Genomic DNA, 27,853 nt, shown 5'->3' on the forward strand with positions numbered 1-27,853 from the left:
TAGATGTTTTTATTCACTCATGGGATGTGGGCTTCGCTGCCTAAGCCAGCATTTATTGCCCATCCCTAGTTGCCTTTGAGAAGGTGGTGGTGAGCTGCCTTCTTGAACTGCTGCAGTCCATGTGGTGTGGGTACACCCACAGAGCTGTTAGGAAGGGAGTTCCAGGATTTTGACCCAGCGACAGTGAAGGAATGGTGATATATTTCCAAATCAGGATGGTGAGTGACTTGGAGGGAAACTTCTAGGTGGCAGTGTTCCCATCTATCTGCTGCCCTTGTCCTTCTAGATGGTAGTGGTCGTGGGTTTGGACGGTGCTGCTGAAGGAGCCTTGGTGAATCCCTGCAGTGCATCTTGTAGATGATACACACTGCTGCTACTATCCGTCGGTGGTGGAGGGAGTGAATGTTTGTGGATGTGGTGCCAATCAAGCGGGCTGCTTTGTCCTGGATGGTGTCAAGCTTCTTGAGTGATGTGTGAGCTGCACTCATCCAGGCAAGTAGGGAGTATTCCATCACACTCCTGACTTGTGCCTAGTAGATGGTGGACAGGCTTTTGGGAGTCAGGAGGTGGGTTATTCATTGCACTATTCCTAGCCTCTGACCTGCTCTTGTAGCCACTATATGGCTACTCCAGTTCAGTTTCTGGTCAATGGTAACACCCAGGATGTTGATAGTGGGGGATTCAGTGATGGTAATGCCATTGAACATCAAGGGGCGTTGGTTGGATTCTCTCTTGTTGGAGATGGTCATTGCCTGACACTGGTGGTGCGAATGTTACTTGCCACTTGTCAGCCCAAGCCTGGATATTGTCCAGATCTTGCTGCATTTGGACATGGACTGCTTCAGTATCTGAGGAGTCGTGAATGGTGCTGAACATTGTGCAACATCAGCGAAACTCCCCACTTCTGACCTTATTTTGGAAAGAAGGTCATTGATGAAGCAGCTGAAGATGGTTGGGGAGGACACTATCCTGAGGAACTCCTGCAGTGATGTCCTGGAGCTGAGAAGACTGACCTCCAACAACCAAACCATCTTCCTTTGTGCTAGGTATGACTCCAACCAGTGGAGAGTTTTCCCTTGATTCCTATTGGCTCCAGTTTTGCAAGGGCTCCTTGATGCCACAGGTGCAGTTTAGCAGCTATGTCCTTTAGGACTTGGTCAGTTCAGTCAGTAGTGATGGTGCTACCGAGCCACTCTTGGTGGTGGACATTGAAGTCCCCCACCCATAGTATATTCTGCGCCCTTGCCACCCTCAGTGCTTCCTCTAAGAGGTGTTCAACATGGAGGGGAACTGATTCATCAATTGAGGGAAGGCTAAAGAAACAACATATAATTGCAGAAAGATGGGTGGCAAGTCAGAAGATTGGACAGAATATAAAAAAACAACAAAGAATGACTGAAAGATTAATAAGGAGGGAAAATTGGAGTACGCGATAAAGCGAGCAAGTATTACAAAGACAAATCGTAAGCGATATTTTAAAAAGAAAAGCATTAACAAAGTGAGTGTTGGTGCTATAAAAAGTGGACCTGGGGAATTGTTAACGGCAAATAAGGAGATAGCAGATGAATTGAACAGGTATTTTGTATTGGTCTTCACTGTAGAGGATACAAATGACATTCCAGAAATAGCTGTAAATCAGGAAATGGAAGGGAGGGAGAACTCAAGAAAAGTACAATCACCAGGAAAGTGGTACTGAACAAATTGTTGGAACTGTCGGGTGACATCCATGGGTCCTGATGGACTTCATCCCAGGGCCTTAAACAAAGTGTCTAGTGTAGTTGATGCATTGGTTTTAATTTTCCAAAATTCTCTAGATTCAGGGAAGGTTCTATGAGATTGGAAAATAGCTAATGTAACTCCTTTATTCAAAAAGGGAAACAGAAAGCAGGAAACTACAGGCCAGTTAGCTTAACATCTGTCATCGGGAAAATGTTAGAAGCTATTATTAATGATGTTATACCAGGGCACTTAGATAAATTCAAGGTAATCAGTCAGAATCAACATAGTTTGTGAAAGGAAAATAATTTTTAACCAATTTATTGGAGTTCTTTGAAGAAGTAACATATGCGGTGGATAAGGGAGAACCGGTGGATGTACCAGATTTAGATTTCCAGAAGGCATTTGATAAGATGCCACATGAAAGGTTATTGCAAAAAATAAAAGCTCATGGTGTAGGGGGTAACATATTGGCACGGATTGAAGATTGGCTTGCTAACAGCAAACAGAGTCAGCATAAATGGGTCAATTTCTGATTGTCAAGATGTAACAAGCAGTGTGCCACAGGGATCAGTGCGGGGGCCTGAACTTTTTACAAATCATATAAATGACTTGGATGAAGGGCCCCAAGGTATGATTGCTAAATTTAATTATGACACAAAGATAGGCAGGAAAGTAAGTTGTGAAGTGGATATAAGGAGGCTACAAAGTGATATAGGTAGGTTAAGGCAAAGATCTGGCCAATGGAATATAATGTGGGATAATGTGAAATTGTCCATTTTGGCAGGAAGGATAAAAAAGAAGCATATTATCTAAATGGTGAGATTTCAGAACTCTGAGATGCAGAGGGACCTGGGTGTCCTAGTGCATGAATCGAAAAAAGTTAGTATGCAGCTACAGTAACTAATTAAGAAAGCTAATAGAATGTTTTCATTTATTGAACACTAAAGTAGGGAGGTTATGCTTCAGTTATACAGGGCATTGATGAGACCACATCTGGAGTACTGTTTACAGTGTTGGTCTCTGTATTTAAAGAAGGATGTAAATAGGTTGGAGGCAGTTCAGAGAACATTGACTAGACTAATACCTGGAATGGGTGGGTTGTCTTCTGCGGAAAGGTTGGACAGACTAAGCTTGTATCCGCTTAAGTTTAGAAGATTAAGAAGCAACTTTATTGAAACATATAAGATCCTGAGGGGTCTTACAGAGTGGACGTGGAAAGGATGTTTCCTCTTCTGGTAGAATCTAGAACTAGAAGTCGCAGTTTAAAAATATAGGGTTGTCCATTTAAGACAGAGATGAGGAGAATTTTTTTTTTGTCAGAGGGTCGTGAGTCTTTGGACTCTCTTCCTCAAAAGGCAGTGGAAGCAGAGTCTTTGAATATTTTTAAGGCAGAGATAGATAGATTCTTGATAAGCAAGGGGGCAAAAGGTTATTGGGGGTAGGCGGGAATGTGGAGTTGATGATAAAATCAGATCAGCCATGATTTTATTGAATGGTGGAGTAGGCTTGAGGGGCCGAGTGGCCAATTCCCACTCCTAATTCATTTGTTCGTATGGATGTCCGTAAAACAAGTAGCAAGTTCAAAAATAACTGAAAATACAATTAACTTAACATACGAATTAGGAGCAGGAGTAGGACACTCAGCCCATCAAGTCTGCTCCTCCATTCAATAAGATCATGGCTGATCTGATTTTAACTTCATATTCCTGCCTATCCCCAATAACCTTTCACCCCCTTGCTTGTCAAGAATCTATCTACTCTGCCTTAAAGGTATTCAAAGACTCTGCCTCAACCACCTTTCGAGGGAGAGAATTCCAGGTCTGACAACCCTCAGAGAAAAAAAATTTCCTCATCTCTGTCTTAAATGGGAACCCCTTATTTTGAAACAGTGACCCCGAGTTCTAGATTCTCCCACAAGAAGAAATATCTTTTCCACATCCACCCTGTCAAGTCCCCTCAGAATCTTATATGTTTCAATCAAGTCGCCTCTTACTCTTCTAAACTCCAGCGGATATAAGCCTAGCCTGTCTAGCCTTTCCTCATAAGATAACCCGCCCATTCCAGGTATTAATCTAGTGAACCATCTTTGAACGACTTCGAACGCATTTACATCTTTCCTTAAATAAGGAGACCAATACTGTACACAGTACTCCAGATGTGGTCTCATCAGTGCCCTGTACAACTGAAGCATAATCTCCCTACTCTTGTATTCAATTCCCCTTGCAATAAATAAGAACATTCTATTAACTTTGCTAATTACTTGCTGCACCTGGATACTAACCTTTTGCAATTCATGCACTAGGACACCCAGATCCCTCTGCATCTCAGAGCTCTGCAATCTCTCACCATTTAGATAATATGCCTCTTTTTTATTCATCCCGCCAAAATGGACAACCTCACATTTTCCTACATTATACTCCATTTGCCAGATTTTTGCCCACTCACCTAACCTATCTATATCCTTTTGTAGCCTCCTTACGTCCTCTTCACAACATACTTTCCTACCTACTTTTGTATCATCAGCAAATTTAGCAACCATACCATCGGTTCCTTCATCCAAATCATTTATATAAACTGTAAAAAAAAGAGTTGAAGCCCAAGCATCAATCCCTGTAGCACACCACTTGTCACATCTTGCCAACCAGAAAATGAGCCATTTATGCCTACTCTCTGTTTCCTGATGGCTAGCCAATCTTCTATCCATCCCTACACCATGAGCTTTTATTTTTCACATTAACCTTTGATGGGGCACCTTATCAAATGTGTTCTGAAAATCCAAGTACAGTGCTTCACCCTTTATCCACAGCACCTGTTACTTCTTCAAAGAACTCCAAGGGGAGAATTTTCTCTCCGTCGGGGTGTTTGGGTGGGAGCGGTCGGGGGCGTGCACGCATCCGATCACCATCCGCGATCGGCTGCGCGCCGCCATTTTACATGGGCAGGCCAATTAAGGCTTGTCCAGCCTGACGCACACCTGGAAGCGCTGAGCGCTCCCTGTGCGGGAGGGGAGGGGGTTGCCTGAGTTGGGGCCTGCGCTCTTTCGCACGTGTGCACTAAAGAGTACAGAAATCTCTCTGAGGCACAGAGCTGCCTCAGGGAAATTAGTTTAAGTGCAAAAGAATGTAATAAAGGAAAAAGAAAATTTTAAGACATGTCCCCTCATTTGAAACTTTCACATGAGCTGGGACATGTCTATTAATTTTATTTAAAATTTTTTTACAAGACTTTAAAAACTTTCATGAAATCTCATCCCACCCGTGGATGAGCGTCCATGGAAAATGTGAAGGCTGCCTGGGCTCTTTGCCTGCCCGCCAACCTTAAGGTTGGATGGGCAGCTCAGTTTATTGATTTAATTGAGAGTTAACTGGCCTTATAAGGCCTTTGACAGTTCAGCGGGCGCGTAGCCGACTGGGCTGCATGCCCGCTGAACTGAAAATCTGAATGATGCGCGGTGATGCCGGGATGCATGCCTGACATCACACGCGTTATTTTATGCCTCGGTGAGCGGGGCCCGCCCCCATTCACCAAGGCGAAGATTCTGCCCCAATAAATTAGTTAAACATGATTTCCCTTTCACAAAGCCATGTTTACTCTGCCTGACTACCTTGAATTTATCTAAGTGCCCTGTTATAACGTCTTCATTAATAGTGTCTAACATCTTCCCTATGACAAATGTTAAGCTAGCTGGCCTATAGTTTCTTGCTTTCTGTCTCCCTCCCTTTTTGAATAAAGGAGTTACATTAGCTATTTTCCAATCCAGTGGAACCTTCCTGAATCTAGTGAATTCTGGAAAATTAAAACCAACGCATCAACCACTTCACCAGCCACTTGTTTCAAGATGCTAGGATGAAATCCATCAGGACCCGGGGACTTGTCAACAATTTGCTAAGAACCACTTCCCTGGTCATTGTAATTTTCTTGAGTGCCTCCCCGCCTTCCAATTCCTGATTTACATCTGTTTCTGGGATGTTACTTGTATCCTCTATAGTGAAGACCGATGCAAAATACTTATTCAAGTCATCTGCCATCTCCTTATTTTCCATTATTAACTTCTCCAGACTTACTTTCTATAGGACCAACGTTCACTTGGTTAACTCTTTTCTTTTTTAAATATCAATAGAAACTCTTACTGTCTGTCTTCATATTTCCATCGCACTTTAATTTTTCCCTCCTTGTTAATCTTTTAGTCAATCTTTGCTGTTTTTTATATTCTGTTGAATCTTCTGACCTTCCACCCATCATTGCACAATCGTATGCTTTTCCTTTAAGTATGATACTATCTTTAACTTCTTTAGTTAACCATGGACGGTGGATCCTCCCCTTGGAATTTGTCTTTCTTGTTGGAATGTATCTATTCTGTGTATTCTGAAATATCCCTTAAACGTCTGCCACTGGATCTCTATTGACCTAACCCTTAAACTAAATTGCAAGTTCACTTTTGCTAGCTCTGCTTTCATGCCCTCATAATTGCCCACATTTCAGTTTAAAATGCTTGTGTTAGACCCTGTCTTCTCTCCCTCAAACTGAATGTAAAATTCAATCACATTCTGATCACTGCTACCTAGGAGTGCCTTCACTATGACGTCAATAATTAATCCTATCTTATTGCACAATTCCAGGTCCAGTGTAGCTTGCTTCCTGTTTGGCTCCAGAACGTGTTGATCTAAGAAATTATCCCAAAAACATTCTATGAATTCATCATCTATGCTACCTTTTCCCATCTGGGTGTTCCAGTCTATATGTAGATTAAAATCCCCCATGATAATCACCTTACCTTTCTGACAAGCTCCCACTCTTCTTTGATACCTCATCCTACCGTGTGATTACTTTTAGGGGGCCTGCACGCCATTCCCACAGCAATTTATTGCCTTTATCATTCCTTATCTCTATCCAAAGTGCTTCTATATCCTGTTTTCCTGAACTTAGGCCATTCTTCTTTATTGTGTTAATGTCATTTTTAATTAACAGAGCACCCCTCCAACTTTTCCTAACTTCCTAAAATTCACACACCCTTCAATGTTCAGGTCCTAATCTATCCCATCCTGCAGCCATATCTCAGTAATGGCTATCAGATTGTACTTATTTATCCCTATTTGCACTATCAGTTCATTGTTTTGTTTCAAATGCTACATGCATTCAGATACAGAGCCTTGAGTTTTGTCCTTTTATTTTTGGAACCTCAAGCCTTATCTATTGGATTACTCGTAGATTTGTACTCTATGTGCCTTCCTGTCCTGATCTGCTTATCATTTCCCAAATAAATACCTTCCTCTCTTATCTTATCTCTACTCTTCCCACATTTGATCCCTTGCCCCCACAATTTAGTTCAAAGCCTTTTCTATTTCTCTAGTTATGCGATTTGCAAGGACACTCATCCCAGTACGGTTCAGGTGTAGACCATCCCAGCGGTACAGCCCCAACTTTCCCCAGTACTGGTGCCAGTGCCCCATAAACCTGAACCCATTTCTCCCACACCAGTCTTTGAGCCACGCATTCATTTCTCTAATCTTATTTGGCCTATGCCAATTTGCACATGGCTCAGGTAATAATCCAGAGATTATTACCTTTGAGCTTCGACACTTGGAAGCACGATAATGTTTTATGCTGAGAAAGTGGTTTCCCTTGCTGGACAGTCTAGACCTAGGGATAGTCAGTCTCAAGATAAGGGGCTGGCTATTTCGGATGAATTAAGGCACTATTTCTTCACTCAGAGTGTTGTGAATATTTGGAATTCTCTACACAAGACGGCTATGGATGCTCCAATGTTGAGAATATTCAAATCCGAGTTCCAAATATTTTTAGGTAATGAAGGGACATGGGGACGGGGCAGGAAAATGGAGTTGAGATAGCAGAACAGCAGTGACCTTACTTAATAATGGCTCTGGGGTGTGGTATGGCTTACTCTTGTTCCTGTTTCTTATGCTCCTATATTTTCAGCAATATAAGCACAAGCCAAAAATCTTTGCTAATGTTTTAAACCAGGAGCCTTTGGATGACTGTCTGAATGTAACAATTATTCTTCGTTTAAAATCAGTTTGAAGAGCATAAAAGGAACTGTAAAAGCAATCAGCAGCGTCATTACTGAAGACTTTATTGGCAAAGTTCTCCACCCAAAGTTCTATTGTCACAGGAAATCATCATGTGATATTATTTCATTGCAGATGTGTAGGGTGGGCGCAAGGAGTTGTAAAGTCATTGGACAATGGCAGTGTTGTGTAAGGAATGAGTTTAACATACACTCCAGCAAATAGACTCTTTTTTAGTTGCTTGTTAACTGTGCAAATACTTATGAAAAAAATGTTGGCCCTCACTGACTCCTTTGTAACTTAGTCTTTGTTATTATTACCCCCACAGACAAGCCGTAATAAGACTCTGCAGACCTGTCACTTGATATATTTGTTTACTCAAAGACTGGTTGTGGTGCACTCCGTTGGTACCAAGCAATGGCAGATCAGATAGAGATAAAGAGAGAGTTACTGTTGGTGTTGATGGCTTCACATCTGTTTTGTCTTGTTATTCAGCCAAGTCCCTGTGGTTAAACACGTGCTGATTACATTCCAGATTTGACAGGCCCTTCAGGCAGATGTAAATGGAAAACCCCTAGCTGTTTCTAAACATCCTAACCTGGAGTGACTGGAATGGACATAAATAGCCCCCATCAAATTTTTCTCTCTCCTACACTCCGTAATCTGCTTCATAAATCATTCAATATTATTTCAACCTTCTGCACGTCAAAGGAGATTTATTTTATCATTAAAATCTCGCCAATTTGATGTGCAAGCTTGTGTTCAGATGTAACTTACTTCCTTTCATTGGTCCGCTCACTCCCTGAGATGACCAAGAACATAATTTTGGAATTAGGACCCCAAAGTGACTTTGTGACAAGGCACTGTGAATAATCAGTCTGCTGATCTGGAAAGAAGTGGCTGAGCTGATTTAGGGCAATGGGCATGGACGATATTGATCCAAATTCCAATAAGGTGTTTTGGGTAGAATTTGGGAATGGCAGTACTTGTGCAGATCAGTAATAAGGGTTGTCACATCACATTGAGGTTGGTGAATTAGTCACATTTGAAGTTCCAGAGAAAGATGTTTTTTCCCGTGTTTTCTAGGATCTCCAGTGCATAGCTGAGCCATAGATGGAAAGCCCAAGTGTTGATTCATATCGAGGAAGTGCAGGGAAACTTCAGCATTTCTGGAATACACAGGGAAGATCCCAAAATTCCTGCAGTAATATCTGTTGAATTTTGGATAAGGAAAGAATCACACTTGGCTGTTGATAACTTCAACATTTAAAAGTGAGGAAAAGAAAAGCTTTGTTAGGAGCTAGCCTGACTACAATGGAAATAAAGCTGGGGAAAGAGCAGAGGAGAAGGAGGTCTCTCACAGGAATAGGGATCAGCCATTTAGCCCCTCTAACCTGTTCCACCATTGGCTGATCTGTGACCTATCTCCATGTACCCACCTTTGCCTCATATCCCCTCATAGCTTTGGTTGATAAAGGTCTACCAGTCTCAGGCTTAAAACTAACCATTGATCTAGTGTCAGTTGCTGTTTGCAGAAGAGGGTTCCAAACTTCTAACATCTTTTGTGTGTAGGAGTGTTTCCTAATTTCACTCCTGATAGGTCTAGCTCTAATTTTTAGACTGTGCCCCCAGTCCTAGGTTCTCCAATCAGCAGAAATAATTTCACTCCTACTATGTTTGGCTTGGCACTGTCAATCTGTGATCTTGGGTGACATGTGCATGTGCAACAGGGAGTCAGAATCAAGTACCAGGATAGAAAGCAGGGTGGGAACTTCATTCATTCAGAATAAAAAAGAATTTCCCTTTCTTCTAATGATTCGAATTTTCATAGGTGGTCAGATCCCCTTCATTCTCAATATCATTCACTTAGCATTGAGTCATTGCATTCCTACATTTAGTCATAATTCTTTCAATTTTCCTCAGTTTATTTCATCACAACATAAATTCTCTAATCTGTATTTCAGAATTTTCAAATTATTCCATTCCTCCTGTTGTCTTCCCTCCAATTCCGAAGGCACTGTTTCATACAAGGCCCCATACAACAAGTACTGTCCCTCCTCCCGTACTTCACCAATTGGGATCTAATCAGTGAGCATTGCAGGTTATTTATCTTTGGAATGCATCACAGTCAATCCCAATTATCTTCTACTGGACATACACCCACAGTACATTCCAACAGGGTTCACAGAGCAGTGGTCAGGAGACACATCCCTGCAGGAATGACCCTCCCATCGCCCAGAGGAGCAGAGAAGTGCAGTATCCCTGTTCCACCAAAAGAGATCAGAGAATTCAGGGTAGACAATTTAGGACCTTCTTTGGAAGTATGGTCATTTATATTGAATTAAGTACGTTAACCAATTCAGCCACTGAAGGACCGAAGTCCCTCAGCACATTGCATCAATTGACAAGCAGACAGTTGAAAAACCAACCAGTCTGTGATCACTATTGATAGGTAAAATGCTGCAGTGCAGAGGAATCTGCAGTCATAGACTGGGAACAGATATTTGCAGGACAAAAAGCTTAATTTTGATATTGAATTATATGCTACTTCAGATATCATTGTGTTGGTATCCTAACCCCACCTTTCCTCTGTTTCTGTGGGCAGGTTATATCCACAACAGCAGCAGCATCTCTCCACGTGGGTATGCACCCACCCACTCACCACAACAGTCAAACTACAGCACAGTAGGTGGTAATATCAATGGCTATAGCAACGTGCCAATGTCAAACCTTGGAGTGCCCAGTTCTCCTGGATTCCTAAACAGCTCTCCTGCCAGCTCACCCTACGGCAGTAAGTGTCATTTTTGCCTCGTGTGATCATAGCGAGGGACTAGATCTAGAAAAAATGAATGTCTATGCTCTTGTTTGCTTACTGTTTTACTGGTTTTCTTGTTTATCTTGGGCGGAGAGGGCTTTTTGAATGTGGGCTCAAAAATGTTGTTATCATATATGTGATATATTGGGCCTTTGGTGTCTTGCCTTGTCTTGTCTTGTCAATAGAGTTGCTATCCATCCAGTTTCTGAATGGCTTAAGTTAGCTTTCAAAGCTGGGCAAGTGGTGGGGCTGCTACAGTCGGACTCAGTAACCAGCAACTAGCAAGTCGGAAAAGGTAATGCCAGGGAAGGAACAAATTAGGCTCATTTATGCTGACTCTAAAAGGCCTGTTAGGCATTCACCATTACGTGGACACATGAAGAACGACCAATCAGGCACAGTATTGGAGGTCTGCAGGCTTTCATAGCACAGTACCCTAATGTGCAGTGCCTTCAGAAGAGGGAAGAAAAGTACTCCCTAAAGAGATGACTGGGGTCAGAGCTACAGAGAGGGTTCTAAAATTTTCACACCAATTTTCAGGAATCCAATATTAGACTCAAAGTGGTATATTGTAATTTTGTCTGGTAGTGTAAAATGGGTGACAGTGAGTCCGTTTTACCTCTCCCCAAATTCTTATTTCAGTTGCAAGGGGGTTGCTGATTTGCTGTTGCCTGTTTGACACGACAGCACAAAATTAAGATCTACTCCAAGGAGACAAATCGAGAAAATGATTAGCTAATCCACAACAGCCGTGGCATGATTTTAAATGTGACATATGTTTGTATTTGCTTGGCAGAACTTCAGTATTATTTTTAATTGAGAAGCTTAGATGAAGGGCCATGCTACAATACAGGACACCACCAGGGTTGGGAAAATAGAAGACCAGATGAGATAAGTCAAGAAATAGTGGCATCAAGCTTGGGTGTTAAAAACCTGCAGATTAAAGAAGGAAGGAAAGGAGGAAAGAAGGAGGGAGGTAAGGTGTTCCACAGTTTTCTGGTCCTGGGAAAGTTAGAGGAGACAATGTGATGAATCTTTATTTCAAACAGTAAAGATGCAGGTTGGAAGAAAACTTCATAAGCTGACACCAGTGTTTTTTTTCTCTTTACGAACAATTTGTCCAGTATGGGTGTGACTGGTTCATTTTGTCATGCCTCTGAACTATCAACTCTCCATCAGATACTTGGGTCACCTATGGCTCCATTGAACATTGATTGGGGAAATTATACTACTGCATTTAAAACATTATTCAGAGAACCCCCTTCCTCAATTTTCTTCCCTCCTTTCCTGAAGACCTGTGCAAGCTGGAATACAGCTCCACAGGAGCAAGTTGCCCTCTGGTACCCTTACCCATGTGATTATTCTTCAAATAAAAGCCTAGGCTGCGAGCCTTGGTAAGGTATTCACCATGGTAGGCGTGACAGCCAGCTCAAACCTGTCCTCAAAATGTTTGACACAGTAATACTTTCAATTGGTTGCAATATAACATGGTTTTGCATTTCAGTTTAGTCCATTCCCTTGGTTGCCCAATGTGTTTCTGACAGTTTCTTGCATTCAGATTTGCAGTAGATGGTGGTGTTATCTGTTGCTCCATGTTTTCATTGAATGTGGAGCTTCAAAAAGTTTCTGCTCAAACACCCTGTTTACTTACACAGTGCCACCCCACCCACTCATCACAACAGTCAAAATGCAGCACAGTAGGTGGTAACATCAGTAGCAAAAGCAATATGCCAATGTCAAACCTCGGAGTGCCCAGTTTTACTGGATTCCTAAACAGCTCTCCTGTCAGCTAACCGTACGGCAGTAAGTGTCATTTTTAACTAGTGCACTCATAGTGATCAGCCCTGTAAATTTGTACATTACATAGTAACACACTGTATGTTCCTGGAGTATAACATACTTCTATGAATTATATAAAAGAACATTGTGTGTTACTGGGCATAACGCATCTATACATTTTATATCATTACACACTGTGAGCTGCTGCATAGAATGTTCTTGTACATGTATAACATATTAAAAATCCTACCTCTGCATAACTTCATGTCTACAAAAAAATTATCCTGTTATATGAATAATTTATAAATTCCTGTGTCCAAATTTATAACGGAAATTGCTATGTAAACTTGTCATGTTGTGATGGCATTGCAGCTGCCCATGACTGTGCAAGGACCAACCATACTTCTGTGTTCCCCAAATTGTCATTTTTATCAATATAAAATTGAATAAAAACTAAATATTGTATAAAACTAAGGATAGAATGTGTGACTTTAAAATGAGGACTGATTTATGTTTCCAGTCAAAATTATTTCATTACTTCTTCCACACTCTAATCCTACTTTACCTGGTCCTGCAAGAAAGTCCTGTTGGAGAGCAGCTAGTCAAATACATTTCTGTCTCTGATAATTTGGTGTTGTAGTACCCAACATCTTCAAGCCACGTGCAAGCGATACACATTTAAGCAAACAATCATGTGATCTTTTTTGATTTAGAATTCTTCATCCCTTAAAGTTTTAAAAATAAAGAGAGAAAAGAGTGGATAAGGAAGAATAGATGGAAAAAAAGCATTTTAAGTGCTCACTTTTTTTAGTTTGATGTAAGGTTTTCTTCTTTGGCTATTTTAGTTTAGCAGTTTAAGAATAATGTTGCAGCAAAGGGTTTGATGCCAATGCCCCTGATGCTACGGTTTTTTTTTTAACAGTAACATTAGTGCTTTGTATCAGTGTCACAGAGTGTGCGTGAGAAATAGCTAAAAGTGGTCAGCACAGGGAGACTGCAATTTCTCTCAATCTGCCTGCAGCTGAAAAACTAACTTGTTTTATATTGCTTTCCCATTTACCCTCTGGTCTGCAACAGTGAGTTTTAAGCTGAGCAATGCATTTATCAACTGCAGCAATAGAGAGCGCTATCGAAAATTTAAAATAGAGATGCTGACTGAATTTCAAAAATTGATCACAAATCAAAATCACTTGTGGCTTCATCACTCCCTGAAAGTGATGTTCATGGGAGTTTGTAGATGGTGAGCTGTTGAAATGATCACTGCACACCAAAGATCAATGATCAAGTCTGGTTCTTAAAGTTCAGAAGTGAGATTTTCAATCATGGGTCTTCTGATGCCTTATGCCATAAACTTGGACATGGCTGAAAGTAGTAAGCTGTAGCTGCCACACAACCACAGGAGATGCTCGAGTAGCATTAGTGCATTATTTTCTCATCCTTCTCAAGCCTCTTCTCTGAATTTCTCTTTCTGCCTTGTTCTTTATTACTCTTTCTCTCTTCATAAGCAACCTGGCTGTAAGATTTGCAAGTGTTGGATCATCAGCAAAAGCAAGGGAATGCTTTTCAGCTAGGGAGGGGACAGTAGCATCATAGTTATGTCACTAGACTAATAATCCAGATGTGTGGACTAATAATCCAGAAACATGAATTCAAATCCAAACATGACAGCTGGGAAATTTAAACTCAGTTAATAAATAAAACCTGGAATAAAAAGCAAGTGTCAGTAATGGTGATCATGGAACTACTGAATTCTCATAACAACCCATCCAGTTCGCTCATGTTCTTTAAAGGAAATCTATTGTCCTTGACCAGTTTGGTCTATATGTGTGATTCCAGACCTGGAGCCATCTGGTTGATGGTTAGTCACCCTGTGAAATGGCCTCACAAGCCATTCAGTTAAGGGTAACTGGGGATGGGCAATAAATGTTGATCTTGCCAAAGACACCTGTGGCCTGTGAGTGAACAAAAACAACTGATAGCGTAGCCTACATAGGAGCTGTGAAGGCCATAGTTTTATAGAAAGTTTTAATTACTGTAACAAATGCTGGGATAGTACCACCTCCATATTGCTTCCTTGCAATATCCAGCAAGAGAAATACCAGAGTTTACAGCTTGCATTCATTTTGATCCTTTAATGTAGTAAAACCTCTGAAGTTGTTTCGCCAGAGCATAATGAGATAAGAAATTTGACACTGAGTCAAAGAAGTAGATATTAGTACAGATGACTCTAAGCTTGGTGAAAGGAGGAGGCTTTAAGAAGCATCTTAAAGGAGGAGATAGAGGTAGAGAGGTTTAGGGAGGGAATTTCAGACCTAAGGGCCCAGGCAGCTGAAGGCATGGCTGCCAATAGTGAGGCAAAGGATGTTGGGGATAGTCCAGAGACCACAATTAGAGGAATGCAGAGATCTTGAAATATTGCAGGACTGAAGGAGGTTACAGAGACACAGAGAGGCAAGGTGATGGAGAGGCTTGAACACAAGGATGAAAATTTTAAAATCAAGGCATTGCTGGACCAGGAGCCAACGTGGGTCAGTGAGTGCAGGGGTGAATGGCTGAACAGCATTTAGTATGAGTTAGGGTATGGGTAGCAGAATTTGGATCAGCTCAAGTTTATGGAGGGTGGAATATCAGAGGTCAAATGGAGAGCATTAGAATAGTCGAGTCTGGAGTTAACAAAAGCACAGATGAGGAGTTCAGCAGCAGGTGGGCTGTAAGGGGTAGAGACAAGCATTATGTAGGTGGAAGTCAGCAAAGGATATGGGGATCAGTGCATCCAGGAAAAGATTCATGATCCTGAGGCTGGTAATGATGTGTTGGATGTTTCTCAGTGTGCAACTGTTGACAAATTTGAGGCTTTGTTTCTTGACAGTTAGCTATACCCCTTCTGTTTAGGGTTTAAGAATAAGTGATCTGTGCGTGGTTGCTCTGTCCTCGTGATCTGCATAAACTCCCTCTGTGGGTAAATGGACTACAGACCAAGATGTCCCTAGATTATCCAATCCTAGTCTGTGTTGGGTTAGCTATTTGAATCAGAGCTGGAGCTGTAATGTTGAAAATATCCTTGGCAGCTCTGAAAATAATATATCATCAGTGAGAATAGTAATTAAAAACCTCCACCCAACACAGTACTAATTAAAAAGTATTAAAAAAAAATTAAAACTATGCACAGCAGCTCAAATGTCAGGATTTCAGTTTCTAACGTATAAATCCACAAAAAAAATAGAAAATCACCCGAAGTGCTATCCAGTAGCTCCTTTCAGGGAATTCATCAAGAGTGGACAATATTGAGTTCAACTGTGTTGTCCTCTGTGTTCTATAGTTTGGCAACACTCACCATCCAGGCTCACACATAAAGATTCAGGTACTAGCACCAGGACAACTCAAGCCAACAAGAGTCATTGCCTTCACGAAAGGAGGGGAACAAAAGGGAAATCAGAAGGCAAAGTACCACAGCTACTGGAAATCTAAACTAAAAACAAAAAATGCTGGCAATACTCAACGGGTCAGGCAGCATCTATGGAGAAAAAACAGGATTCATGCTTCAGATCGATGAAAGCAAAGAAATGGTTTTCACACTTTCAACGCGTGCTGTGAGATGGTCATCGAGTATTTTCAAATGGATGAAGTGTTTGCCAAATGCTGTCTTACGGAGGTGGTGCTCCTTTAAATTATAAACTCGCCTCACTTCACACATCTGATACTCCACTTCCACAGGAGATGGGTCCTTTATGTCTAAGACAGAGCTGTTCTTTTCTTCCCCTTTTTTTTTATTTCTTACAGTTATGCCTTCCAGTCCGACTGTGGCCTCTGCAGTCCCTCTGTCCTCCAGCACATCTGCCATACTTCCCTTCTCATCTTCTGTCTTCCCCGCAGTGAAACAGAAGAGCGCCTTTGCACCGGTGATCCGACCCCAAGACTCCCCCTCCCCGGCCTGCTCCAATGGGAATGGAAATGGATTCCGAGGTGAGGAGACGGCTTTTTGCCTGAATTGAATTTGTACATTAAAAGAAAGTGTGCATCTTGTGAAGATCAGGGAGGGAGAAGGTTCATATTGGTCTCAATGACAGGTAGAAAATGGGAGCTTGCAAATCGCCAGTCAGTTTTGTAGCCCACCCAATTTTCTATTCCATTCCATTTCTGAAAAAGAAACTGGAGTGTAAAACAGGCTGCCGAGTCACTACCGCTATCATCAAAGACCCATTTAACTACCTCCCCCACCCATGCCCCAATCTTAAAGATACCATTGCTTTTGAGTGGATAGCAAGCTGAGAAACTATTGTGATTCTGGGGATCAAACAGTGCTAAAGAAAGAAAAGTTAAAGGAGAAGGAAGATCCTGAAGGGAATATTTTCCATTCACATGGCTCTCCCTTTTCATGCTGAAAAATATGCCTTAAAAATTATATATATATATATATATTGTTGAGATGAAGATCCCCACCCCCAAGACTTCTCAGCTGTTCGAGATGTAATTGAAGGCAAAATATCCAGTCCCATTTCAGTGACTGCAGTGTGAGGTTGTGGGAGATAGTTTGCAATTTCAACTGACCTAAGAGCTGAGTTGGAGCTGCCTAACCCCAGGAAGTCCTCCTCTGGCTGAGGAGGCAAAACGCAGTCAGACCACAATGTTGGCATTAGATATGTTGTTGTGATGGAGGGTCTTTCACAATTGGAATAGAGAACGGGAAAGAAATCATTGTCAGCCAGGCTTTCTGCTGTTGCTTTCTGTTCTGTCATTTCAGCTGTAAAGTGGGTCCTATTTCAAGGACAGAATTTGTCTCAATTCTGATGTCATCACCCATGGCCAAATAAATTTTAAAAGCTCAGTGCTTGGGTTTACACTTTACAAATGGCTGTTTGTGCAAAACATTTGATCAAGTGGTTCTCTCCATCCTCCATTAGACTTGAAGTTTAGTAGCACACTTTCTTGTGAGTTAGAAATTATTAAACCCCACCCTGGGATTTGAACACAGAATCTAGGTTGTCACTCCAGCATTGAAAGAAGGGACTGTTGCATTCTCAGTGTAAAAGCAATGATGTAATAGCAAATTTGTACAAGGCAAGGGTCAGAGCTGAGATGGAGTGCAATTTTGACAACCACTGTCGAAAAGACATTGAAGCCAGAATGAGTGTACAGCACAGATTCTCCAGAACGATGTCAGGGATTTTTTTAAAACTATCGTTATGAGGAGGTACTTGTGGTAATGGGAGTATTTTCACTGGAGCAGCAAACAGCTTATTTAATAGGGAGATTACTTCTTTTGGTTAGGAAGTCAATGATGGAGGTCATTAATTTAAAATGGTCTCTGCGTGAGGAGAGGCCAGGAGGACTTTCTTTGCATAACTAGAATCAGGTAACATATAAAGGGCAGAAACTGTTCTACAGGCTACTCAAGCCTCCATCCGTCCTTCCTCACCAAACTCTGTCAGCATAACCCTCATATGCTTATCTCGTTTCCCCTTAAATGCAACAATACTATTCGCCTCAACCACTCCCGATGCCAAACACAGTTTTTGTTGGAACTTGAAATGTTTTACAACATAGAGTTGGTAAGTCCAAGACCATAGCATGTTTTAAGGGAAAAGTCGATAAATATTCGACACAGAGGAAGATTCAGAGCAATGGGAGAGACCAGGGTCATGGGGTTGATTTGAATTTCTCCAGAAGAAAACAGACACAGATACAATGAGCCAAATTCCCTCCTTCTGTCCTGTGAACCTCCAGAGTTCTGAAGTAGGTGCCATCCTACAGATAAGATATCAAACTAATGCTCTATCCTCCTGCTTCAGTGATTTGGATGGATATAAAAGATCTCATTAAACTATTCAAGGAAGACCAAAGGAATTCTCTCTGTTTTCTGGTGGCCATTTATTCCTCAGCCAACATCAGTGAAACAACTGTCTGACCATTTGTCTTATTGCTGCTTGTGGGCTCTTACTATGTGTGAATGTTGTGTTTTCTGTGTGACAGCAGTCATTGCACTTCTAAATAATTGTGTGTACATACTTTGAGATGTTTCTGAGTGGTATAATCATATGTTTTATAAATGGAAGTCTTTCTTTGTTACTTACTTTCCAGGGCCATAGATTACAATCCCAACCTCACAATCCTTATGGCATAGCCTTCCTTCCCTCCATTGATAGGAAATAGGGCTTGTAACCCCATTACTTTCCACTACGTTGTTTGTCAGGGTCCCAACCTATCTGATCCTTTGTCATTAAAAGAAAATTTAAGTTTTACAAGATTAATTCTTACTCTGTCAGAGTTCAGCAAATAGATTTGCTGTCCATTATTCTACTCACACATTTGGAGCAGGAGGATTCTGTGTTCTCTCCTTGCTTTTGATTGTTATTATTCTTGCTTTCTATCATCTCGCCATGAGCACACAATGCCAATGTGGTACTGAAAACAACATCCAGGATCACCAAGAGGAATATTTCATTTTACATTAGAAATTCCATTTTAAAAATCCTTCTTCCCACATGTGTATCAGTACCTCTGCCTCACAATGTAAATACTTTTAGAATTTTGGGTGGGAATAAATTCAATAGCAACCTCTTTTTAACAGATCATGATCTCCATCAAACAGTTCTATAAATTTAAGTGGGGCATGAAGGACGGGCAACATGCTTGTTGGAAACCTTTGGCCTATCATGCCTGTGCCAACTCTCTGCAGGATCTCTCCACCTAGTCCCACTCCTTGCCCTTATCCTGTATGATTTAAAATTTTCTTTTTAAACAAAGTACCTATTATGGTGCTTCCCCACTATTTCTGTGCAAAAAAGATAATTCGCCTGAACTCTCCCTCTGTTCTTTTGAAGTTTCTCCAACTTCGGCACATTTCTGAAGCCTCTCATCTCTTGTACCACCTTTGTGAATCTTGACCTTGACATGCTTCCTATACAATGGTGCTTAAAACTGGACACTGATTCTTACACCGCTGCATCAGCAGGCATTCGGCCAGATTTTTGCTCCCGAGGCGGAGAGCTCAAGTCAGGAAATTTCCCAGCTCAGTGCACCCGCCTCAGGAAAAAGTGCCCTGAATGGTGCGATTTTCGTTCTGGGAGGCAGGTGCGGGACGGAGTCGCAGGATGGCCGCAAATCGGAGGCAGCCACAGGGGCTGCTGTGTGCCGAGACGGACTGGTTAAAAAGCCTGGCTTAGTTCACTGGGACTTTGTCCCAGTCGGTTTGTTAAATATTAGGCCCTCTAGCCTATACTCCTCGTATCCCCTCAGCCCCCCCCGACTTCCCATGCCCTATCTATGCTAACATGCCAACCCATGCCCCACCCACCCCCAATGGCCATTCTTACCCTCCATGCCAATGCATGCCACCCACCTATCCCCATGGCTCCTTTTAGCCTCTATGTTATCATTGCCAACTCATGCACCTTTGTATTCCAATAGCCTCTGAAATAAAAACAGAAAATGCTAGAAAAACTCAGCAGGTCTTGCAACATCTGTGGAGAGAAACAGAGTTAACGGATTATCGCTCTGAAGAAGGGTCATACGACTCGAAATGTTAACTGTTGGATGCTGCCAGACCTCCTGAGTTTTTCCAGCATTTTATGTTTTTATTTCAGATTTCCAGCAGCCGTAATATTTTGCTTTCATCTTAGTGTCCAATGGCCTCTTTTCACTTCATGCCAGCTTAGTACTAAGTAATGTCTCCACCCATCCCCAAGACCCTTTATGGACCTTATGCCAACTTAGTGCCAACTCATGCAAGCCCATGCCCCCCACTCATCCCTGTGGTCCCTTATAGCCCCAATGCCAACTTAGTATCAATTCATGCTAACCCATGCCCCCAACCACCCTTTCCCTTACATCCTCCATGCCAACTCACCCAGTATCCACCATAGGCAGACCTCAGGAGCCATGCTGAGATGAAATAAAATAACATTCTAAATATCTATTAGCAGTCCAATTCACGAAAGCCCATTCAATACATTTGAATCCCCTCAAGTACTGAATCCCTTAAAAAACATATAAATTCATAACCCCATATCAAAGACAGCTAATCCTTGAATAACCTCTTTGAGCTGTCAGTTAAACTGTGAACATACAGCCTGACCACACCCCCATCCCCCTCCCACCCCCATGCAACCCAAATAAGTTGTGGAAAGTAGTCAAGCAGGAATTATGCTCTCATGATAACACTTCAGGTTATATCAACAAACATTAATTGAAACTGCTGGAACATTTTTTTCTCTCACGGACACAGGCAGGTAGATTTTTTTCAAATTTTAAATGGCAGGGGATTTAAACAGTTCTTCATCCCTTATCCACTCTTCAGGAGCATTTACATCTCCACCAGCAAGTCGTGTAAAACATACTGCGAGTTGAGGCCGATCCCAGAACGAAAATTAGATCTACTTCTCTTGTGCACTGAGTTTAAATGGCCCAGCCAATTCATAATTGGCGCCTGTGCACTTCATGCCCCATCCTCTTTCCACAATCATTGAAAATGGGATCTGCTGGAAGTGGGGGCAGGAGTTCCAGATCAGGGTCCTGTCCACTCTTTTTAAAGTCCTGCAGAGTCTCCATGACTGCGAAAATCTGGCCCAATGAGTTTGATTCCCACTTTGGGACTCGAGCATATAACACAGCCTGGCATTTCAGTGCAGTGCTGAGGGAGTCTGCCATTTATTGCATGAGATGTAATGTCAAGACCCAATTTTCTTATTTAGGCAAATGTAAAAACTCAATTCAAAAAAAGAACAGGGAGTTATCACTGTGTCCTAATTAAAGTTTACGTTTTTGAACAAAAGGAGAAGCAGGGCATATGGGATAGGGAGTGAATATGGAGTTGAGTTTATAAGATCATCCATGATCTTGTTAAATGGCGGAACAGGCTTAACAGGCCAAATGGCCTACTTGTGCTGCTGTTTCTTATGTTCTTATCCCTCAACCAGCATCACCAAAAATATATTAACAGGTCATGTATCTTCCTGCTGTTTGTGGGATTTGCTGCATACAAATTGCTTGCTGTGCTTACCTCCAAAACAACAGTCATTGCACTTTAAAATAATTTGTTAGCTGCAGAGTGATTTAAGATGTCAAGGACAAGAAAGGCTCTATATAATTGTGAGTTCTTTCTTTAATATTCCAATTGTGCCTAAATAATGATTTGTATAGCATTAGTTCTTTGATTTTGTGACTTTTATGAGTTTTCAGGTCGGTCAAAATCAGGCCGATGAATCGTTAGACATTTTACAGTGAAACCCTGCCGTATTAATAATTTGGAGAACTGTTGACTAAAAAGATAAAATTGCTTATTAAAAATAAACAAAAGTAATAATGGAAGAACATCTTTTTAAAAAAATATAACACTCTCATAATCTGCCTGCTATGTGTCCAGATTTTGGTGTCATAATACACATAGAGAAAAATAAATAAAGAAATAATGTTTTCTGTTGCCAGTGCTGTAATTTGAAGTGTTGCTCTGAGACTTCCTGCCCAGACTACAGTCATAAGGGAATGCCAAGTGGAAGAGGAGAATAGATGGTTTGCAGAATGGAGTAATGCAGAATTTCTGCCTAACTCGCCTGAGAAATTAAAAATAATATAGTTTGAAACATTTTTTTAAAAAAGAAAAAAAAGCAAGGTCAAAGTCAGGGAAAATGCAGCTGAATTGGGCATGGCTCTTTTGGCACAATTTCTTTGTTTTAATGTATACGACCTCCGGTCCCTTTGATCCTGACAGACTGCTACAGTTTTCTGATGAGCTCTCAGGATTTCTGTCTACGATCAGTGTAACAAAGAGGTTAAAAAAGAGTGATTTTTCATCTGTTCATTACACTGCACACAATGCAAAACACGGGAGTACGCAAAGGGCAATTATAGACCAAAAATCTCCTATCCATGGCCTGCCAGAGGCCCACACGACTTGATTTTCAAGCACACCTGATAAAAGGCCATCCGGGTTCCTCCCACTACCTTGCAAAATTGGCTTTATTTTAACAGTGGTCGTATCCAAACATAATTTTCAGAGATCAGTGAATGCGGAGTGATTTAAGCAGCTCTTTCTAGCCACTGCAGAAGCAGTTTTCTAAATGAACCAGGAACCTGGAGAAGCTTGAATCTGTGGAGGAACCATACATCCTCCCCAATCAGCATAGTGCCAGTTTTTCAAAATATTGTGCAGATGAAGCCTCACCCAAATCCCAAGAACTGTCACATGTTATAGCAGTCAAGTGTTACTGGGGGAGCTAAAATCAGGGGAGTTAAGAATAATATGACATTAAGCTTGAGTTTTAAGATACGGTAGATTGTAAAAGGCCAGGGAAAACTGAAGTTCAGGAAAAGAATGAGTTAAGAGATATGATGAATCTCGTAGGTGGGTGTATGGTCATGTGGGATTTGTATTTGGAACTTAAGATGAACAAGAAAGTAAGCATATTTGGTGAGTTAGAAAATTCCATGACAGAGACAAGGGCAGGATTTTCTCTCCAGCAGCGGGAAACAAAGGTAGGACTGTTCCCAAGTGCTGACCCACCCCCACCCCCCCCCCCCCCCCCTCCCCCCCCCCCCCCCGGGAAACAATCATTTATTGTGATTTTCGCAATGAGGGGGTGCTCCACTAATTGGCATGGAGACAGGCTTACTGTCCAATTAAGGATGGCAGGTGAGCTCTCGAAGCTGGAGGGCCAATCAGAGGTCTTTCAGCTTGAAAGGAGCAGCAGGCTGAAAATAGAGAGTAAATACGGGAGAGGAGGTTTCAAGATGGAGGCACCCTCTCCCAAAAATGAATTTTTCAGCCAAGCAGCAGTACCTACGAACATATGAATTAGGAGCAGGAGTAGGCCACTCGGCCGTTCGGGCCTGTTCTGCCATTCAGTAAGATCATGACTGGTCTGATTGTAACCTCAACCCCACATTCCTGCCTACCCTCAATAACCTTTCACCTCCTTGTTAAACAAGAATCTATCTAGCTCTGTCTTAAAAATATTCAAAGATTCTGCTTCCACCACCTTTTGAGGAAGAGAGTTCCAAAGATTCACGACCCTTTGAGAGAAAAACATTCGCCTCACCCCTGTCTTCAATGAGCGATTCCTTATTTTTAAACAGTGACCCCTAATTCTAGATTCGCCAACAAGAGGAAACATCCTCTGCACATCCACTCTATCAAGACCCCTCAGGATCTTAAAGGTTTCAATCAAGTCACCTCTTACTCTTCTGAACCCAAGTGTATACAAGCGTAACCTGTCCAACCTTTCCTCATAAGACAGCCCGCCCATTCCTGGTATTCATCAAGTAAACCTTCTCTGACCTCCTTCTAACGCATTTACATATTTCCTTAAGTGAGACCAGTACTGTACACAGTATTCCCGATGTGATCTCAGTGCCCTGGATAACTGAAGCCTAACCTCCCTACTTTTGTAATCAATTCCCCTCACAATAAATAATAACATTATATTAGCTTTCCTAATTACTTGCTGTACCTGCATATGAGCCTTTTATGATTCATGCACTATGACACCCAGATCCCTCTGAATCTCAGAACTGGGCAATCTCTCACCATTTAGATAAGCTTCTTTTTTATTCTTTATGCCAAAATGGAGAATTTCACATTTGTCCACATTATACTCCATTTGGCAGATCTTTACCCACTCACTTAACCTATCTTTGTCCCTTTGTAGCCTCCTTATGTTCTCTTCATAATTTATTTTCCTGCCTATCTTTGTGACGTCAGCAAATTTAGCAACCGCACCTTCAGTCCCTTCATCCAAGTCATTTATATAAATTGTAAAAAGTTGAGGCCTCAGAACTGATCCTTGAGGCATACCACTCATCACATCCTGCCCTCCAGAAAAAGACCCATTTATGCCAACTCTCTGCTTCCTTTGAGCTAGCCAATCTTCGATCCATGCTAATATCTTATCCCCTACAACATGAGCTTTTATTTACCACAATAATCTTTGATGTGGCACCTTATCAAATGCCTTCTGGAAATCTAAGTCCAGTACATCCACCAGTTTCCCTTTATCCACAGCACATGTGACTCCATCAAAGAGCTCCAATAAATTGGTTAAACATGATTTCCCTTTCACAAAACCATGCTAACTCTGCCTGATTACCTTAAATTTTCTAAGTGTCCTGCTATAACATCTTTTATAATAGCTTCTAACATTTTCCCTATGACAGATGTTAGGCTAACTGGCCTGTAGTTTTCTGCTTTCTGTCTCCCTCCCTTTTTGAATAAAGGAGATACATCTGTTACTTTCCAATCTAATGGAACCTTCCCTGAATCTAGGGAATTTTGGAAAATTAAAACCAATGCATCAAGTATCTCACTAGCCACTTATTTCTAGACCTTAGGGTGAAGTTCATCCAGACCCAGGGATTTGTCAGCCCGCAGTCCCAACAATTTGCTCAATACCACTTCCCTGGAGATTGTAAATTTCCCAAGTTCCTCCCTCCCTTCCATTTCCTGATTTTAAGCTCATTCTGGGATGTTACTTGTGCCCTCTACAGTGAAGACCAATGCAAAGTACCTGTTTAATTCATCTGCCATCTCCTTATTTTCCATTATCAATTCCCCAGATGCACATTCTATAGGACACTTTCTTAACCCTTTTCTTATTTAAATATCTATAGAAACTCTTACTATCCATTTTTATATTACTAGCTAGCTTTCTCTCATACTCTAATTTTTCCCTCTTTAAATCTTTTTGTCATTCTTTGATGTTCTTTATATTCTTTCCAATCTTCTGTCCTGCCACCTGCCTTTGCACAATTATATGCTTTTTCTTTAAGTTTGATACTATCTTTAACTTTTTTAGTTAACCACAGATGGTGGGCCTTCCCCTTGGAATTTTTCTTTCTCATTGGAATTTATATATTCTGTGTATTCTGAAATATCCCTTTAAATGTTTGCCACTGAACCTCTGTTGACCTACCACTTAACCTCGTTTGCCAGTTCACTTTAGCTAGATCCACTTTCATGCCCTCATAATTGCCTTTATTGTCTTGGACGCACCCATCATCCCCTCAAAATGAATGTAAAGTTCAATCATATTATGATCGCTGCTATCTAGGGGGTTTTTACTATGAGAATATCAATTAATCCTACCTCGTTGCACAATACCAGATCTAATATAGCCTGTTCTCTGGTTGGCTCCAGAATGTGTTGTTCAAAGAAACTATCCCGAAAATATTCCATGAACTCCTCATCTACTCTACCTCCACCCATTTGATTTTCCCAGTCTATTCGTAGATTAAAATCCCCCATGATTATCACTGTAGCTTTCCAACAAGCTCCTATTATCTCTTCTTTCATACTATGTCCTACTGTGTAGTCACAATTAGGGGGCCTGTAGACCACTCCCACAAGTGACTTCTTGCCCTTATAATTTCTATTCTCAACCTAAACCGCTTCTACATCCTGGTTTCCTGAACTTAGAGGTCGTCCCTCTCTAATGTGCTCATACCATCATTAATTAACAGAGCCACCCCTCCACCTTTTCCTAATTTCCTGTCCTCCCTAAATGTCACGTACCCTTCAACATTCAGGTCCCAATCTATGTCATCCTGTTGCCATGTCTCTGTATTTAGCTATCAGATCTTATTTACTTATTTCTATTTGCGCAATCAGTTCATCTGTTTTGTTTCGAATGCTAAGTGTGTTAGATACAGAGCCTTTGATTTTGTCCTTGTAATATTTTTGGAGCATCTAGTCTTAGCTGCTGATTTACTCTTAGATTTGTACTCTCTGTCCCTTCCTGTCACGGTCTGTTTATCATTTCCCATATTAGTACCATTCTCTCTTGCCTTGTCGATACTCTTTGGTTTACCACGTCTTCCCAAATTTTACCCCTTGTCACTACTATTTAGTTTAACACCTTCTCTACTTCCCTAGTTATGTAGCTCGTGAGTGCACCAGCCCCAGCATGGTTCAGGTGTAGACTGTCCCGACGGTACAGTTTCCGCTTTCCCCAATACTACTGCCAGTACCCCACGAACTGGAACCCACTTCTCCCACACCAGTCTTTGAGCCATGCATTCATTTCTCTAATCTTATTTGTCCTATGCCAATTTGCACGTGCCTTAGGTAATAATCCAGAAATTATTACCTTTGAGGTTCTGCCTTTAATTTGGTGCCTAGATCTTCACATTGACTATGCAGAACCTCCTTCCTTGTCCTGTCAATGTTGTTGGTACCTACATGGAGCACTACCACTGGATTCTCCCCCTCTCACTGCAAGTTCTTCTCCAGCCCTAAGCAAATGTCCTGAACCCTGGCACCAGGCAGGTAACATAGCTGTCTAGACTCTTTGCTACAGAGAACAGTGTCAATCTCCCTTCCTATACTGTCCTCTGCTACCACTAGGGTAGTGCTCTGCCCACTTGAATAGCTTCCTGTACCTCAGCGCCATGGTCATTCAGCTCATCCACCCCCACACTCTCATCCACACAAGCTGAGAGAGCCTCAAACCTGTTGGACAATTGCAGAGGCTGACATTCCTGCCCTCTGGGTCCTCTTACCTGCCTCAGCTGCAGTCACACCCTCCTGTCCCTGACCACATCACAAATCAGAAGACCCTATCCTAAGGGGTTTGACTGCCTCCTGGTACAAAGCATCCAGGTAAATTTCACCCTCCTTGATGTGTCGCAGTGTCCGCAACTCAGCCTCCAGCTCAATGACTCTGAGACCAAGCTGCACAAGCCGCAGACATTTGCTGCAGATGTGCTTGCCCTGGATAACGCTGTTATCCAGGAGCTCCCACCTGCTGCAGCCATGACATATCACTTTTCCTGTCATACTTACATGCTTTAATTAATTACTTAATGATTATATTCAATTATTTATTTTCTTATGTATATTTATTAATCCTATCACAAATTCCTGTACCATTTTAAATCTTAGGAATAGAATAGACCTTGACCACTTACCAGATACTCATCAGACAGCTAGCTTCTTCCCCTGTAGTAGAGCAAGAACCAGTTCCTACACGGTGAAAAAGTTAGAAAAACCAAAGGAGCACCTCCCTCCCCTCCTCACCAAACTCCCTCAGCTCAACAAACTCTCACACTCTGTTGAGGTCGCACACTTAGTGCTGGTCACACTGAGAATGTCTGAATTTATATATTCTAAACAAAGGGACTAGCTGAGCCCAGGTACAGCAAGACTAGTTCAAGGTAGTTTCCTTAATTAACAATTTCAGCTGCTGCCAGTGTATAGCTTCTATTTCCCTGCTCATTCCCCTGAATGAGACTTAGAATTTAAACAGTACTTGCAGTTAAACAGTACTTGCAGTTAAGTAGCTTATCTTTGCTCCTGTGTGCAGGCATGTAGGGAGGACCTCTGGGCCTGCCTGGAACTCTGGCTCCCTGGTCCGCAGCTGGGAGGCCACCTCCAGGAACCTAATCTGTCCCTGCTACCAGCAGGAACCTAGAGTCTAACAAAAAAATTGCAGTCGACCTCCTATAATTGGCCTTAAGTGGCTCTTATTGAGTCAGGTCGGCTACCCACCATAGGCGGGTGCATTGTGTAGGATAAGGGTCTGGCACT

The 27,853-nt window shown here is 41.7% G+C and overlaps 1 protein-coding gene across 3 annotated transcripts in view; it reads left to right on the forward strand.

The window, feature by feature from the left end:
• The window catches only part of LOC144694851 (transcription factor COE2), a 257,043-nt gene that overhangs the window by 218,415 nt on the left and 10,775 nt on the right, over positions 1-27,853 (forward strand). Inside the window, exons 14-15 of one of the 3 annotated variants that reach the window (XM_078565496.1) lie at positions 10,351-10,536; positions 16,120-16,302. In XM_078565496.1, coding sequence (XP_078421622.1) covers positions 10,351-10,536; positions 16,120-16,302 — 369 coding nt within the window. The remainder of the gene's footprint in view (positions 1-10,350; positions 10,537-16,119; positions 16,303-27,853) is intronic. The other 2 variants (XM_078565497.1, XM_078565498.1) reach the window with 2 other exon arrangements.

Source organism: Cetorhinus maximus, chromosome 20 (assembly GCF_964194155.1).
Source record: "Cetorhinus maximus chromosome 20, sCetMax3.hap1.1, whole genome shotgun sequence".
Classification (NCBI taxonomy): Eukaryota; Metazoa; Chordata; class Chondrichthyes; order Lamniformes; family Cetorhinidae; genus Cetorhinus; species Cetorhinus maximus.